We start from the raw sequence: 16,641 nt of genomic DNA on the forward strand, positions 1-16,641 counted from the left end.
ACTTATCTGGAACATAGTTCCAGAAAACTGCAGAACAGTTAAAACAATGAGTTCCTTTAAGGCTAAACAACACCTGTTTAGAATTGCCTTTGATTTATAATAACTGGAATGTTGATCAATATTTTTAATATTTGCTTAATGATTTTGATTGTTGCATTTGACAAAAATGAAATGTTTACTGCTGCTTCATAATTGGTTGCTGTATTGCGTTTTTATGGTGTAAGGCACATTGAACTGCTTTGTTGAAGAAATAAACCTGACTTGAATTAACTAAACTTTATTTCAGTCCCAGGTTTATTTCTCAGATCTAACCTCGCATAATTATGCTCACCATTTAAAAACTGCCTGTTTCATTACAAAAATCCTGGTTAATGAGGTTCACTAACCAGTTCTTTCTACAGAAAAAATCAGAGGCACAGATTCAAGGAAAACCTGAAGAGAATTATTGTACCCACTTGGAGGAAGATATTTGGATTTACTAGTTAAAGCCTACCACCTAGTGGAGGTTAGTATGGTCGCCATAACGAGGCATAAACGACTAATTTAGTCACTATTGCCTCAGTTTTAAATGACAAGTAAATCTTAAATANAATAAAATGTGAGCTGTATGAGTATTATTTTTCCCTGGCACAAAAATCCGAAAGAAGATATGCAGGAAGCAACATGAATCATGGTTTTAACTAGGTTGACAATGAAAAGAAAAGAAAAAAAAATGAAAGTAGGGGGGCAAAAAAACAAAGAAGGAAGCCGCAACGTGGGAGCGAAGGCAGAAGAGGAACAAGCAAGCAGCATGAACAGTCTGTAGGAATAGATCTCGCTGCTCCAAATGTATGCTGATGAGTCACAGAGCAGGAGGCCTGCGATGTGATGGAGTTGGATCTGACAAAGATCTGCTCACAGCACCAAAACCAACCACTCTGTGGATTAAATCATGCCTCATCTCATTTATGTTTGAGAATGCGCACGTCAAGTGAAGTAAAAGAAGGGGGAGGAGGAGCAACATAAATGTTTTATCCTTAAGAAAATATTCATTTTCTACCCCTAACAATTCCTGCTCCATCTTGCATCTTGGTTAACACTTGAGGGTTGAGGGTGGAGATGCTTTGTTTTTGTTTTGCCTTTCTAGTTCAGAGAGGTCTGTAATCATAAACCTCGCTGCTGTAATCAAAGTGACAGCAAACCTCTTCAAAGCAGATATGACATCAAATACTGCCAGTACCAGCTAACCCACTTTCATCTCATTTCATATACAAACTAACCCAATACGTTGAAGTGCATCTTTAATGTGAAACTATCACTTTTAAATACAGTTGGGCTCAAACATTTTGATAATAGTAAGATTTATGCACGTTCCATATAGAGCCTTGCAAAAGTATCCGTAACCCTATAGCTAACATTTTTTCATGTCACAGCCATGAACTAATTAATTAATTATGATTTTATGTTGTTTACCAACACAACAAGACTGTGAAGTAGAAGAGACATTGTACATTGTTTTTGTGGAGTACAAGCATCTTCAATCCCCTTTACTCTGAAATCCTTAGATTAAGTTCTGTGAAACTATTAGTAGCATAGAACTCAATTGTTAAAGTTAAATCTGTGTGCAATTCAATATAGGCATAAAATTAGCTGTTCTGTGAAGACTTCGCTTGTTTGGTATGGCTGTTCACCAAGACATAGTCAAGGCAAGGAGAGGCTTAATCAGAGAAGGAGCCCAGAGGTCTGTGGTAATTTTGAAGGAGCTGCAGAGATTTACAACTCAAGGGGGGAATACTGTTGGCAGGGCAACCATTAGTAATGCACTCTACGTTACCATGAACCCAATGGTGGTCACAGCATTATGCTTCAGGGGACACTTTTTTTTTTTCCTTTTTTCAACATAGCCAATAACGCTCAGAGTTGATTAGACGATGGTTGGGTGTGTATATTGGTCAAACCTGGATGAAAACCTATAGGTTCCAGAAGACTTGAGACTGGTGTGGAAGTGTCAAGAAGACAACAACCATGAACACAAGACAGGAGCTGGTCCACCATATTGGTGCTGGTCCACCACATCAAATCACCATAAAAATACATGGAAGTTTGCAGTCATAATGTTACAAATTGTGAAAGTTAAAGTAGAATCAATTCTTCAAGGCTTTCAACATACAGAGCAAGCAAAAAATATACTGCAACATCACTAAACAATGTTGTTACACAACATTAGTCTGAGAAACAGCTTTACTTAAGAACAGAATAAAAGACAAACAAAAGAAAAAGGCCAAAAGGGTTATTGGATGAGTTTTTTTTCTTCTCCTTACCAGTATCTTTGGTAAATTAGGGTGTAGTCTCTCTCAGGTATGACTAAGTTTAGACCTTTGACTATCTGATAGGCCATGGCATTTAACTCCAATATGCAGGACATAATGAAGCAAATTATGTAAGCACAACAATCAGCTTCAAAGCCATTAAAACCTCATGCAACACGCTCACATTTCTATCTCTAAAGCCTGAAGCATTAAACACGTTGCGGCCATGCAGAGATTTCTTTTCAACAACAATGACAAACACAAGCACAATGCCTGCAGCTTACAATGAAAGCAAGAGGTTTCATAGACTCAGAGGGCAAGGAAACAAATGATATAGTTACTTTAGGTTTCCAGTGAACCTACAGTGCCCAAGCAGCCTTTTAACTGTGCACACAGAGCAGGTGACAGATTAGCTCTTGCACATTGCTTGGGAATTGATTTAAGCCTCGGGGAACAGAGGATGACAGCAGCCGAGAACAAACTTTAAGAGAAAAACAAAATGAAATGAGAAAAAAATATATATATGTGGAACAGCAATTTAGCAACAAAACACATCACTTAAAGAGTCTTAAAATCCAGGATGGAGAACGCAGTGCTGAATTTGAGCTGATTTTCTTTTGTGCCATTGTTGAAGGATGAATAAGCGGTGAGCAATACAGCGATAAGGCTTGTCTTTTCAACAACAGACGGTGATCATAACGCTTCATGATACTGTCATCTATTGCTCTCACTTCTGAAAGCGTCGATGCGGGTTTAGTGTATGCGTTTATAATAAGATTCCAGAGAACTGAGAACTCAAGGATGAAATAAATGAATGCCTCGCTTCTCGAGAGCACGCCGCTTGTGTGCAGCACGACTGCTGCTCTGCATGTCACATCAGCTAAAAAGGCTCAGCGAGAGGGTGTGAGGCACAAGACTCCTGATTCTATCACCAACATGGAATTTAAACAGACCCAGCTTCAATGTCTTCCTTTTCGACTTTATTTCTTTCATCTCAGCAAACGTACGCCGTTTATAAAGCAATGGAAAATCTATTGCTTGGCTTTTTTTTTTTTTTACTGCAGCATCTAGTTAAATTAACAACTGGTGCTGATTAGAGAGATTCTGGCAAATGCACTGACAAATTATATGAACTAAAGGAGGGGAAAATCCCAAACTGTGGTGTAATCTAGCCCAAGACGTTAGAATGTTCAGAGGTGGTTGGGGTGAGAGACAAAAATTGAGACGTTTTTCACCAGAGTTTGTATTAGAAACGCAATGGAAAATCTCACATTTCAGCTCGATCGGCCATTGTGGAACTGGATGTTTTTCCCGATTAGTGAACGCAGCTTATATAACCACTACCACGCTATGCTGACAACATGGACGCTGTTGCTGAGTGAAGAAGACTCGCAGCTTGCTGCTTTCTGCGTCAACAGGGTGTCTAAAAATTATGTCAAATGGATCACTGAAATGTACTAATCTATTTGAAAAGTAGCCATTTTCTATTGCATGTAAACACTTGCCTGTGGTTCATTCAGGCAGCGAGAATGGGATTCAGTGGCTAAATGCAGTACATCAAAGCAGGTCTGTTTGAGCTTTAAACTTCTCTTATGACATTTTCATTTATGATGACTTCGGAAATCTTGACAGCTTTCTGAAAATCTTGAGAATTAATCTAAGGACCCATGTTTTCCACAATGCTGGAATGACCTACCAGAACAGCAGCCCTGTCCTGTCTTGCATTAAGAAACTCTTGAAAATATCAATAAACCACAAAATTAATATCCGTACATTTTACAATTTTTATAATAAATGTGTTTTAATATTTTTACATAATCAGCATCGCGTACCTTCTTAACTATAGCAATTACATCAGACGTTTGTGCTGTGAAAGTCTGCAACTTATTGAGTCCACTCCATAAAAGGGTCTGTTTTAAATGTCTCGCAACAATATCTAAAATTTCCTTTTTATTCAATGGTTTAAATATAAATTAAATGGGAATAACTCCCTGTGAAATTTCTTTTTTCTAAGATACCCCGTCTTAAATTTGGACCAAGATACAAGATCTTGATACAACTTAAAAGTTCTTTAAATAAACTTTCAAGTGTAACCTTTTAAAATATAAATTTGGAAATTGTTTTGAAGGTACACATTTTAACTTGGTCGTATCTTATTTGTGAATTTGTGGTTTTAAAAGTGCAGCCTTCCGGTCAGATTCGTCCAGCCTGCATTAGGTTACACCTATTTTTATTTTTTTATCCTTTCAGTGAAGAGGTACTGAAGGAGGCGGGTATGCTTGGGAAGAGAGCGCAAGCTCGCTCTTATGCATCTGCTCTACCTGCATTATGTCAGTGAAGATGAGGAGGGGTACAAGCAGCATCAACTCACCAGATCTGTCCATCCTGCATCACTCTGAGGCACCTGATTTATCACAACGACATAAAAATGTACAACACTCATGAGAGAAGATCAGTTCTGATCTCATAAACAACAAATTACTACAATAAGGCAATGACGGTGTTCCAAATTAAAAAAAAAAAATAAAAATATTTAGAAATGAAAGGGGAACAGAAAGGGTGAAGTAGTGACATCGTATTGTCGAGAGCTACAGGGAGTGGTGCAGGCCGGGCTCAGACACAAACTGTGATAATAAGGTAATCAACTCAAACTTCCTCCTTCATTTCAACAGAGCAAAATGAAGGAGGGACAAGGTAGAAAGAGATCTGACCCACGCCGACCAGAGGGAGAACTCCACTCTACTCGTGCGTGGGGAAGAGGAAGGGGGGAACACAATGGGTTCATATTTAGTGAGGTAATGTTAGTCCGTGGCCACAATTGTTCAAACCCCAAGTTTACTTATCCAGCACACATCACCGCTCAGCGTGACCGAAGACATTCCGCTGCAGCACATTAAGACGAACTGAAGTTTTTAAGTTCTAATGCTGCAAACAAGCAACCGGTTTCCGCAGTTCAGACCCACAGCAGCTAACTTACCGGTGGCTAACAGCAGAGCTAGCTACTTGAGCAGTTCCAGTTATACGGTAATTCTATTCAGCTGTGGCTGTGCTTTATGCGGGACACCACGGTTCTACGCGTGTCAGTGCCAAATAAAATACATCTCCCTTCTGTTTCAGTGGCAAACGTTACAGTTTCTGTGTGTTTTATTTTTTATTTTGTTACCTTGCGTCTTCTGGTCTCAGCAGTACCACTCCAAACAAAGCATTGGTATATGACTCGGAGGTTTTGTTTCCAATTGTCCACCTTATAACCGTTCACATGGGAGCACCCGGCCGGACTCATGACAGACAAAACATTCAGGATGGAGTTTGAGGTGACAATAAGGAGTCTCCTGGGTTATTCACTCAGCTAGGCTACCTAGCACTACTGTCTGTGTCCAGAAACGGTTTCCGTTTGGAAACGGGACAATCGGTGTAGTATCCAAAATGCTCCTCAGGCATCTGATAAACTCAGTCGTTATCAGCTAACTCTGAATCAGTTCATGTAGCCATCTAACAGAATCCTGAGTCCTCTGAGACTCCTATTCTCCTCTCTCTTTTGACAGTTGTCTTTTCCTTTAACGTTAGCTCCACTTCCACTCTCACGATTAGTTAGCCTGCTAACTCTCAACTATAGCTTCACAATGCCCGCCCATGTGGATCATGATTTGTCAACACAAAGACGTGACGTAGCTACGTTCAACTTTGTTGCACGTTTGGTGCGCTGGGTTTTTGGCCCGGTGTGTTCCGTCTTTCGGAGTTTGGAATTTTATCAATGATGTTTTCATTTGCGGGACGTGACACACCTCCAATTCAGGATAACCGGGAGTATATGGAGAATCAGGAATTTGGAACGGTGTTATTCTTGAATGGTGTAAAGCGCTTCCGTGAGTACAAGAGTTTTCCCCATTTAATTTAAGAGTCGCATCGCAACCCAATCATTATCTCATTAAGTCCAATAGGGAAAGGTCGCGTGGTTCTTTCAGATTGACAGGTTTCCTAACTGTCGTTGTATTTTTTTCTAACACAATTATTTTGCATATTCCACTAGGTATCTCATCCAGATGTTAAAATAACGGAAAAGTAAATGTATTTTAGGAAAAAATAAATCCATTGCACTGTATTTATAGTTTGCTGATCAGAGTGCCCTTGAAAGTGCCAAGACTATTTTAAAGTAACTTGAACATAGTTTATTTATTAATTAATTTGTCCAAATCAAGTTTTTTCTCTCTCTTTCTTGTAATGCTGTTGGCCATTTCCTTTATTTTGTACACATACTTTGAGTCAGTCAATTATTATTTTTTTCTTTATGTCCCCTGATTTACTTTTTTATTTAAATAGTTGCTGGTTTGTTCTTTATATATAACTTGTACAGTTATGCTATGAGAAAGAGGTAGTGGTGGTAATTAATTTTAAACCTTTCTGTGAAACATGCTACTTAATTATTTATTTATTTATTTATTTAAATTGACTTAGTAGTTTTTCATTGATTTACAAATGTTTTGTAATTGCTCCAACAAATAAATGAATCATTACCAGGGCCCTGGCAAACTTGATGACACACTGAGGAAGTAATTCAATCATTTTATTTGGTTGTAGGAGGGGAGCATTGATTCCCTGCTGGACTTTAATTTTTGAGAGACTCCTGGTATCTTTTAGCCCAAATAATTAAGTTCATACAGCTCCAAAAGAACATTCACCCGCTTCACAGAACCAAATATGGAGAAGCAGGATTTAGTTTCTATGCTCCACTTATCTGGAACATAGTTCCAGAAAACTGCAGAACAGTTAAAACAATGAGTTCCTTTAAGGCTAAACAACACCTGTTTAGAATTGCCTTTGATTTATAATAACTGGAATGTTGATCAATATTTTTAATATTTGCTTAATGATTTTGATTGTTGCATTTGACAAAAATGAAATGTTTACTGCTGCTTCATAATTGGTTGCTGTATTGCGTTTTTATGGTGTAAGGCACATTGAACTGCTTTGTTGAAGAAATAAACCTGACTTGAATTAACTAAACTTTATTTCAGTCCCAGGTTTATTTCTCAGATCTAACCTCGCATAATTATGCTCACCATTTAAAAACTGCCTGTTTCATTACAAAAATCCTGGTTAATGAGGTTCACTAACCAGTTCTTTCTACAGAAAAAATCAGAGGCACAGATTCAAGGAAAACCTGAAGAGAATTATTGTACCCACTTGGAGGAAGATATTTGGATTTACTAGTTAAAGCCTACCACCTAGTGGAGGTTAGTATGGTCGCCATAACGAGGCATAAACGACTAATTTAGTCACTATTGCCTCAGTTTTAAATGACAAGTAAATCTTAAATAGCAGCACTCTCTATTTTCAGGAATAACTTGCATAAAACGAGCGCTTTAACTTTAAGATTAAAAGTCTATTGTGGTAAAAATATCACTAACAACTGAGTAGCATGTGATTAAGTGTAAATTCTAAATTTACAGTACAATAAAAGACCATTAGCTACAAGAAATATACTCAGAATAGAATACCGTTTGGAAGTCAGTTTTAATTTATGACTATCTCCTGGGAAATGTCAGATGGTTTGTAGATAAAGTAAACTGGGAATACTGACGTTATTGGCCTTTATTTAATTAACAACACATTTTTACTACCATATCTGTCAAAGAGGGGCAGACTCTGGGAAAAGAAACAAAAACCAAACAAATGAAAACATAACAGAAAAAAAGAAAGAATTGCGGTGCATTTTGTCGTGTTGTTTCTGGGTTTTTTTCACTTGGGGGCAGTGTGAAGCTAGTTTAAATTTCGGACTCTCGTGAAAAAGCCTCCTTTAGTTCTTAAATAATGCATCCATTTTATTTTACCGATAGTTCTTTGTAGTTCCTAAGTTGCTGTCAGTCTGCAACAAGAAGCTGAAAAACTACTTTGAGTTTGTCTGGAGACATATATTTCATGCGGTTTCAGTCAATGGACATTCATGCCCACATTTACTCATTGTCGGTAATAAATATTGCAAATCATCATTAAACATGTTATTTGGCAACCTTTACGACCTTTAAATATAACCTGATTAAATAAGTTTTAATCAATCTCCACATCTTTCCACAATGTCATTTGTACACTGATTAGATTAAAGCTGACATTTTTTATTTCATGTTTTTGAGCAAAATCTTCCTAATTGCATGCAATAAAGTTTCGCTCCGGGAAACATGCTGGACGATCTTCACTGTGTGTGTGTGTGTGTGTGTGTAGTTTTTATTTTATTTTATTTTATTTTATTTTATTTTATTTTACCATGTAAGAAGAAACCAAAGCTGGAGTTTGGGGTTAGACTCCGAACGTGGAATGACGTTCGGAGTCTAACCCCGAACGTCATTCGGGGTTAGACTCCGGGGTCATCAGGTTTTGTGAAGATTCATCACAAAACCTGATGAATCTTCTATGTAATGTTTTTCATTGTGATTTTCCAGGAAAGAGAACAGATTAAATCCTCTTGTCAATATATTTTGTTTGTCAAAGCAAATAATGTCTTTGAAGCAACAAAAACAGCTCATCTGCTATTTAGTATCAGAATGGGTGAAACATAAGAGACAAAGTGTCAGAACCATAGTGTATAGTGCATTCATATACAAGCTGTAACTTTTCACATATTGTCAAATTACAATCACAAACTTCAATATCCATTTATTCATCCATCCATTATCTGTGTCATGTAAATCACCTTGTTGCTGAACTGTGCAACACGATAAAACTTTGCAACACAATAAAACCCTCACAGGATTGCAGACATCGGGTGAGAGGTTGAGTACAACCTGGACAGTTCACCAGTTCATCATAGGGTAACATGGGGACACACAGGACAAGCAACCATGCACACACACACACGACAAAGTGGTGCGTATTTTTGATTTGGAAAGACAAAGATGACTAACTACAGAAGAGCCTACAGTTGCCTTAAGTGAATGTAATAACTTATGTTGTAGGCTTTTTAAGAGTTATACATATATATACAATAGATGACAAAGGAAACTTCTTTTCAGATCACATTATGATGACAAAAAGCTGCTCCTGAAAGATTTTTGAAATTATTTCTTCACATTGTGCCTTAACAGAACTGAAGCAATCACAAACAATGAATGGATGAACCAGAGGAAAAAGCTGAACCATGATATGAATCAGTGGAGAACTTTGATAAGTAATCAAGCCTAAGTTTGAAATCTGTTGTAATAAGGTTGAATTATTTTTTAGTGGCACTGAACAGGAAACTTGACCATCTTAATCTATAAATACTGGATATTCACTCAAAGTAAAATTAAGTTCATATCTGCAATCAAGTGTTTACAAAGTGCTTGATTGTGTCTAATTTGTCACATAGGATGCATTTAATTGAAATAGTCCTGAAAACTACATTTAAACACTGATTTTAATAGCGTATAACGTCAGTGATTGGCCGCATCTTTCATATCAAGAAGCACTCTAAGATTAGCCAGCATATCGTCGGACAGGACATCTGCATATTGCTGGCCGTCAGCCAGAGATGCTGGGATATGACCCATCTGTTGGAAACTGTCAGCTGCTCTTTCACGTCATTACAAGGGGTGGGCAGGGCAAGCCCAGTCACTTGGGGAGTGCTATGGATGGGTTCAAGCGGAAGTCTCCCAATGTCACCCAGGCCAAAAAGTTATCCAAAACTCCCCCGATAGTCATAAGGCCTTCTCTGAGCTGCACGTGAGACATTTTCCAGAAAGATGCTTCACTTTGTCTCAAATGTGGGAAATTCTGTCAGGGGCCAAAACATGAACCACAAACAACCATAGACAGTATAATTTTTAAAAGGGATTTTAAATATGCATTTCACCATAACTTTGTCATAAATCATGCCAATATGCATTCATATGCATTCAAAATGCATTGATTCAAGTGAACTTCTGTCACTTTTTTTTTTAAAATATATGTCTCACATTTTACAGAATAACCAAGAAAAAGTAGTGTGTAATTGAAAAGAATACAAAGTTTTGGCAAGGAAAAAACTGAAAAGTGTGGAGGGTATATTTACTCAGCTCCTTCTAATCCAATACTTATAAAACCAAAACCTGGCACACTAAGATTTTAACAAAAAAATATAAATTCCTCCTCCACATATTGTTTCTTGAGATGAGCCTAGTTTGGTGGAAGTAAAAATGAGACCTGGAGGGAGTGAATGGATATGAACAGAATGTGTTGATTGATGATGAATAAATAAATAAATAAAAATCTCTTCCTAATGCCATTAGAGATCTCATGTGTACCTATTTCGGGATTTAATCAGAGCTCAGAGCTTACAGTCTTTACAGAATCACTGCTTCCTGAAATAATCTGCTTCAGCTGCACCTTGTGGTATGAATGTCATATTGAAAACATCATAGTAAACAGGAAGCATACCTCTTTTTTTAAGTTTGAGATCAGAGATAATTAGGATAAATACAAAATGATGATTTAAAACAGATGAGAAACCAAGTAAGAGAAACTTAAGCATGACCTAAACAAATCACATCAATTGTCTGTAGAATAGGTATATTTTGCAATAGTGCCACTTGATAGACTAGATTTGCCCTTTTAACATGTGCTAATGTTTACATAGACTCCCTTGTTAGACTCTGTATGTGAGTCATGTGCCAGACATGTAAACATAGTGCAGTGGCTTTAGGTCAATGTTCTTAAAGTTGCCAGGGAGCAAAATATGGGGCTGTGGAGTTCCCCTTCTCCTTCAAAGTGGAATATTAAGACAGTTGTTGGCCTATTTACTTGAGGTGATAAATGGGCTTTTTGAGGTGATATATGGGCTTTTTGTTCAAAAGGAGAATAACTTGTGGAAAAATCCAAATGGCAGTTTAAAATTAATCATAGGTTTATTTACTTTTTAAGTCTGACAAATGCCTTACAAACTAACTAGAGCAGCGGTGTCAAACTCTAGTCCTCAAGGGCCGCTGTCCTGCAGTTTTTAGATGTGCCACAGCTACAAAAAATGCTGGAATGAAATGGCTTAATTACCTCCTCCTTGTGTAGATAAACTCTCAAGAGCCTTGCTAATGACCTAATTATTCTATTCAGGTGTGGTGCAGCAGAGGCAAATCTAAACATTTGCAGGGCAGTGGCCCTCCAGGACTGGAGTTTGACACCTGTGAACTAGAGCATTTATTATCATTTTTTGATTATACTACCACTTCTATCTGATGTTCTGTTTTCATTTAGCTATGTTTGCAATTTGAAAGTTTGTATGTTTCCACAGAGCAAAGAGAAGATATTTTTGCTTCTATTTAAATCTGACTTTTTGTAAAGTTGTGAATTGCTTAGCACAAAACATTATATTTGAGACTTTTTTTGCAAACAGCTGGAAAAACTTTTACTTTTTATGTCACCTCTAAGAAAAGTATGTGGACACTAGTTGTAATTTGCCCTCCCCCTGATCATTACGTTTGGAAATAAAATCAAAACAAAGGACACCATTCTACTTAAGTAGAATGGTGAAATCATTTACAGGCACATATTTTTACAGTCTAATAGTTTTTGATGTGTAAAGTTATTAAATTTAAGACGACTGGTGCATCACACTTTATTATTAAGCATGCATAAAGGACACGTGAAAGCATCACAATCATAAATTGAGCTATTTAAATCTGACTTGCAATCCACTTTGTGACATTGGAACTGATGTAATTATATTAATATACTAATATATACATTGATGGTGAATTAATTTGTGTTTTTTTTTTTTTCTGGGTCAGATTATTCATGAGATTATTGGTGAACTGTAAGTAGTTGTTTCATCTAGTGGTGTGTCGTTCATGACCGAACCAACGCATATGGCTGGCTGCACTTTTTTTTCTTCCACCTAATGCTGTATGATGTTCTTTCTTACGCATTGCTTGATATTGGTTTAAGGCTTTCATTAATGATATTAATAGTCCGTCAGGTGCAATGATATAATGAGATCAGAAAATGAGGTTTAAAAAATGTTGGCGTTTCTGTGGAACAAAAACAGAGTTTCAGTTGGAGGGTTGGTGAAATCAAATGTGACAGTTTGTATATACACTCATTTAATATGAAAATATGTCGAAAATTATGTTATAAAAATAGAAAACATTTTTAAGCATTCTAAAAAAAAACAATAAAAGGAAAATCCTTTTGGGAACCGAAAGAATCAATTCATTTGTAAACTGAGCCAAACGACTTGGATCCTAGAAAAGAGCCGGATTTCCCGTCTCCGATGTCAGCAGGCTGTAATGTGACGAGAAAAAGCTGCGCAGCGAACGATGGCGGTGTCTCAACCGAGGGTAGAGAAAGACAGCGAGGACTGCTCTCTTTTGCCCTTAGTTCACGATGTTATCAAATGGTAAGAGCAATGCTACATTGAGAATGTGCTTGCTATGTATGTAATCACTTGTGTACACCTTCATTCTTCACTCCGTCTGAAAGAAATGGTTTTCGTGACGTTACAGAGGATACTGATGACCTATTAGCTAAAGCTAGCATAACTACCTCTCAGCTGGAAATGTAACGTAGCAAGTATCATTGAGCCACAGACGCGATTTTGGACCTGTGTAAGATCATAAAGCTCGTTTAGATTTGCATATGTCTGGCTAATTTTGGAGCACTTGTTTATTTGTCATCATCGCTTAGATATACAAAGTACAGTGGGAAAGTGACAGTGGGAAGCGCGACTTGTAAGGTTCAATATAATATCATTAGTACTGCGCTGGAAAACAAACTTTTGGAATGCTCCGGAGATATTAAGATTTACGATGTACAATCAAATGTTTAACTGCGTTAATGGTTTCCTGCTTTGTTTCTACTCTTTATTGCCTTGTCGCCGAAAATGTACTATATAAATAAAATTACCCTTACTGCAAGCACAGCTCAGTTGAATCATCTCAAGTTATATATATATAATTTGTGACTACAGCTGCTCTTTTGGCTCGTAAGCACATCTGTTGCACAGTAATTCAGTTTTCTGTCAACTTTGTCAACATTTTAAAGACTCAAAAATACCTGGTGCGTGACGTATTAAGTAGAAAACATCACGTAATATATTACGTGATGGATCATGCTATTTAGAGCACGATCCATTTAACAATCTGTTTACTGCCATCAAAATAAGTCTAATGATATATATTCTGTTTCTTAATTAAAGATCACAGTGTTACTAATGGTTCCAGACTTATTGTAGATTATGAATTTACAAAACCAAAAGGATGAAACTGACAAGGCTGTAATTTTATTCAGATCAAGATTCAATGCCCAAAAGACTCAGCCAGGGTGGAGAAAGACAGTGAGGTCTAATTGGTTGACCAATCGGATGTCTTTTTCCATCAAGCTTATAAAATGAATTCAAACAGTTTAGACACATTTATATGTTAAACAGTTGCAGTAGCTTTTAATTGCACTTGTATTTGTTGGAGTGTAACTTTGTTTGCCCTTAAATCCATTTTTATTTTGCCAGCAGTTAAAAAAATAAATGAGAAAATACAATTTCCTTCAGTGTATAAAAGATTCAGACAACTCTCATATTTTGTGGTAATGCCTTTAAGTGTTTCAGGAATTTAGCAAGTCTTAGGCATCCATGCTATTTCAACATCATTTTCATTTTTAAGCCCGACGTAGTCCGGTTTTATCCTTGAGATTTGTGGACAGATGTTTAGATGTTACTCTTTTAGGAAGCTCTCGGGTTGAAAATGTAACAGATTGATGTTTAGGTTTTGTTTCATTTGACTTTTGTCTTTGTCTTTTCAAGCATGGACAAGGACAAGGATGGCCAGGATGTTCATCAAGAGCTGATGAAGCTGAAAACAAAGATCCAGAAAGCTAGGGAGCAAATCTCCAACATGCCCGGGATAGACAGCAGCCCACAGGAGCAGCAGCATCAGCTGGCCACTCTGAGAGAGCAGGTGCGCACCAAGAACCAACTGCTTCAGAAATACAAAAGCCTATGCATGTTTGATGTCCCCAAAGCATCATAACACTAGTTGGGTTGGACTGGACTTCACAAACTGGAGGGGAAAAATAAATTGAAACTCATGCTGGTCAAGGACATGGCCACACACGGGATTTTTTTTTTTTCCTGCAATGCACGGCAATTTTGAGGATCATTAGTTATTTTATTATTTTTGGATGTTTGATTCTGTAGATCTTGTTTGGATTTTCCTATCTTGTTTTTTTTTTTTGTATTAAAACAATTTTGAAAACCTTATCTAGACATTGTTATTAAATACTACCACTTATGAGTTACTGTGTTTATTTTGAACAAATCCACCGATGACACAAAATTAAAGTGCCTAAATCTTAAGGAAGGCAGTGAACCTGTTCTTATAGAAATAGAAATTTTGTCTTTAACATATTGTAATCTTAATATTGAAGAGTATTCTTTTACAAAAAAAAAAAAAAATTGGAAAGAAGGGGGTGAAATAGTATACAATATAGTGTGCTGTGCATGAAATTAATCACAAGAGAAACAAGAGGCTAAAAAAGTATCAAGAGTTTTATTTTCTCCTTATCCAAAAAAAAAATGTTGACAAGGACATGATAAATACATGTGTATTCATTTTGTTCATTCTGCAAAACAAACATTCAAAGTGCCATTCTACGTGAGAACGGTGGCAAAATGTAAACATTTCTTCCCTTCAATGCTGCTCTTGGAGAGACAACGCAGTCACATTTTACAGCATTTCCAGAGCATCTACTAAACCACGTCTTGACCTCTATTTGGATCAAGCAGTCTACAGTTTTTATTTTTTCTGTTTGGTCTCGTGTTTTCTGCAGCCCGGCTGATTTTTTTTTTAAAATTTATTTATTTGGCTGCAAAAGTTTTGAGCAGTCTGTGTGGTAAAGGCGTCAGCAAATGACGCAGCCTTTCTCTTTGGCCTGGCTGCCACCTATTGCTTTCTCTTTGATGTACATTAAGTCACTGTGCACGCTTGGTCTGCGCGCAAACGGCGCCACTATTCCGTATGCGTTCCCGTCCTTGCATCTCTTATTCCTGAATGACTTTCTGTGCAAAACGTCGCAGTACTGCAGGGAAACCTTGCAGTGTCGGTCGGGGCTCATCTCGTTGGGCAACTTGGCCATGGTAAAGAGCGTCTGAAACATCTGGTCGACGTTGGTGTTCTTTTTTGCAGAGATCTCAAAGTAGGCACAGTGCTCGTCCCCCCCGACCAGCTTCTCGATCTCTTCGTCCTGCACTTCTCTGTAAAAGTCCCGGTCGCACTTGTTGCCGCAGATAACGAGCGGGACGTCCACTTTCTCCTTAGTTTTGTTGCGGAGACAGGACTTGGTTTCGTGTATTTGGCGTTTCAGACGCTGCACCTCTTGGAACGAGTCTCTGTTGTCCAGACTGAACACCAGGATAAAAACATCACCTGTAAAAACAAACAAAAAAAACACACAAAGGAACACGTTTAAATATCAAGAAGAGTTCACAAAATTAGATCTGAACCCACCGAACAGCGCAATTTGGATTTTTGATTTAAATCTAAACTCACCAGTGAGAATCGAAAGTCTCCTCATTGCAGGGAACGGGTGGTTTCCAGATGTGTCCAGGATGTCCAGCTGGTAAACGTCCCCTCTGATGCTGTAGAACTTTCTATGAAAGTCTTCAATAGTCGGTGTGTACTGGTCATCAAACCTCTCGTTGAGAAACCTGGAGATAATGGCCGTCTTCCCAACTTTAGTGGAGCCAAGAATCACCATCCTGTGGCAATTCTTGGCAGGAATGTCGAAGTCATTCTCTGATGGAGACATTTTCTTAATCATAGCTGCAGCAAGTTGCACCCCGTCTTCAGCGGTGCCTTGTCGGTGTGGGGTTCGTTTTAAATCCAAGCAGTGATGGGAAAGGTCTGAATGCGCTCTGTCTGAAGCTGAGACGGGCTGCTGGCTGAGAATTTATTGGAGAAGATCGCCGCGCCTCCATTGCGTCATGCGTCACCCTAGCACCACAGAGGAGCAAGAGAGGCGAGCGGCAATCACAGTGTTTAGTAAGGCTGCAGTTCTGCGTCAGTTCTGCCTATATCAAAAAAGAAACTGATCAGATGCACGCTTCTGTTTTCATATGCATGTCACCAAGTTCGAAAATCATCGAAAATTTGGTTTATTTCAGCATTTGTTAAAAATATTTAACTTGAATGGCTTGGATTGACTGTATTGACTGCATTTCTGTGTAGAAATTGAATGTTGCCTTGAGACGACATTTTCTGTCAATTGTTCCTATATAAATAAACTTTGTTAAAAATGTATAATAATGAAAAATCGTTATTATAAAACTCACATCGGGAATCACATGTTTTAAGCATTTGTTTCTGTCCGATTTGATATTTGTTGCGTAAAGCTATGACACGAAGATTCAGTGTTTTAGAAA

The 16,641-nt window shown here is 37.7% G+C and overlaps 2 protein-coding genes across 2 annotated transcripts; one reads left to right on the top strand and one right to left on the bottom strand.

Annotated features, from left to right (window-relative positions):
* Nucleotides 1–12,471: 12,471 nt before the first annotated feature.
* Nucleotides 12,472–14,481, top strand: med9 (mediator complex subunit 9). The gene is made up of 2 exons (XM_007556369.2): nt 12,472–12,627; nt 14,026–14,481. Exons 1-2 carry the CDS (start codon nt 12,548–12,550, stop codon nt 14,249–14,251), a joined length of 306 nt encoding a protein of 101 aa, XP_007556431.1. The 5' UTR covers nt 12,472–12,547; the 3' UTR covers nt 14,252–14,481.
* A 191-nt stretch (nt 14,482–14,672) lies between these two features.
* Nucleotides 14,673–16,530, bottom strand: LOC103140985 (dexamethasone-induced Ras-related protein 1-like). The gene is made up of 2 exons (XM_007556367.2): nt 15,770–16,530; nt 14,673–15,646 (listed from the first exon to the last, which is right to left on the bottom strand). The coding sequence occupies exons 1-2, from the start codon at nt 16,038–16,040 to the stop codon at nt 15,123–15,125; spliced, it is 795 nt and encodes a 264-aa protein (XP_007556429.1). The 5' UTR covers nt 16,041–16,530; the 3' UTR covers nt 14,673–15,122.
* Nucleotides 16,531–16,641: the final 111 nt, after the last annotated feature.

Source organism: Poecilia formosa, unplaced genomic scaffold (assembly GCF_000485575.1).
Source record: "Poecilia formosa unplaced genomic scaffold, Poecilia_formosa-5.1.2 Scaffold78, whole genome shotgun sequence".
Classification (NCBI taxonomy): domain Eukaryota; kingdom Metazoa; phylum Chordata; class Actinopteri; order Cyprinodontiformes; family Poeciliidae; genus Poecilia; species Poecilia formosa.

Coding starts and splice junctions, on each gene's coding strand:
- med9 (XM_007556369.2), top strand. CDS start 12,548: ATGGCGGTGTCTCAACCGAGGGTAGAGAAAGACAGCGAGGACTGCTCT. Junction 12,628..14,025: donor GTTCACGATGTTATCAAATG/GTAAGAGCAATG, acceptor TGTCTTTTCAAG/CATGGACAAGGACAAGGATG.
- LOC103140985 (XM_007556367.2), bottom strand. CDS start 16,040: ATGATTAAGAAAATGTCTCCATCAGAGAATGACTTCGACATTCCTGCC. Junction 15,647..15,769: donor GAGACTTTCGATTCTCACTG/GTGAGTTTAGAT, acceptor TTGTTTTTACAG/GTGATGTTTTTATCCTGGTG.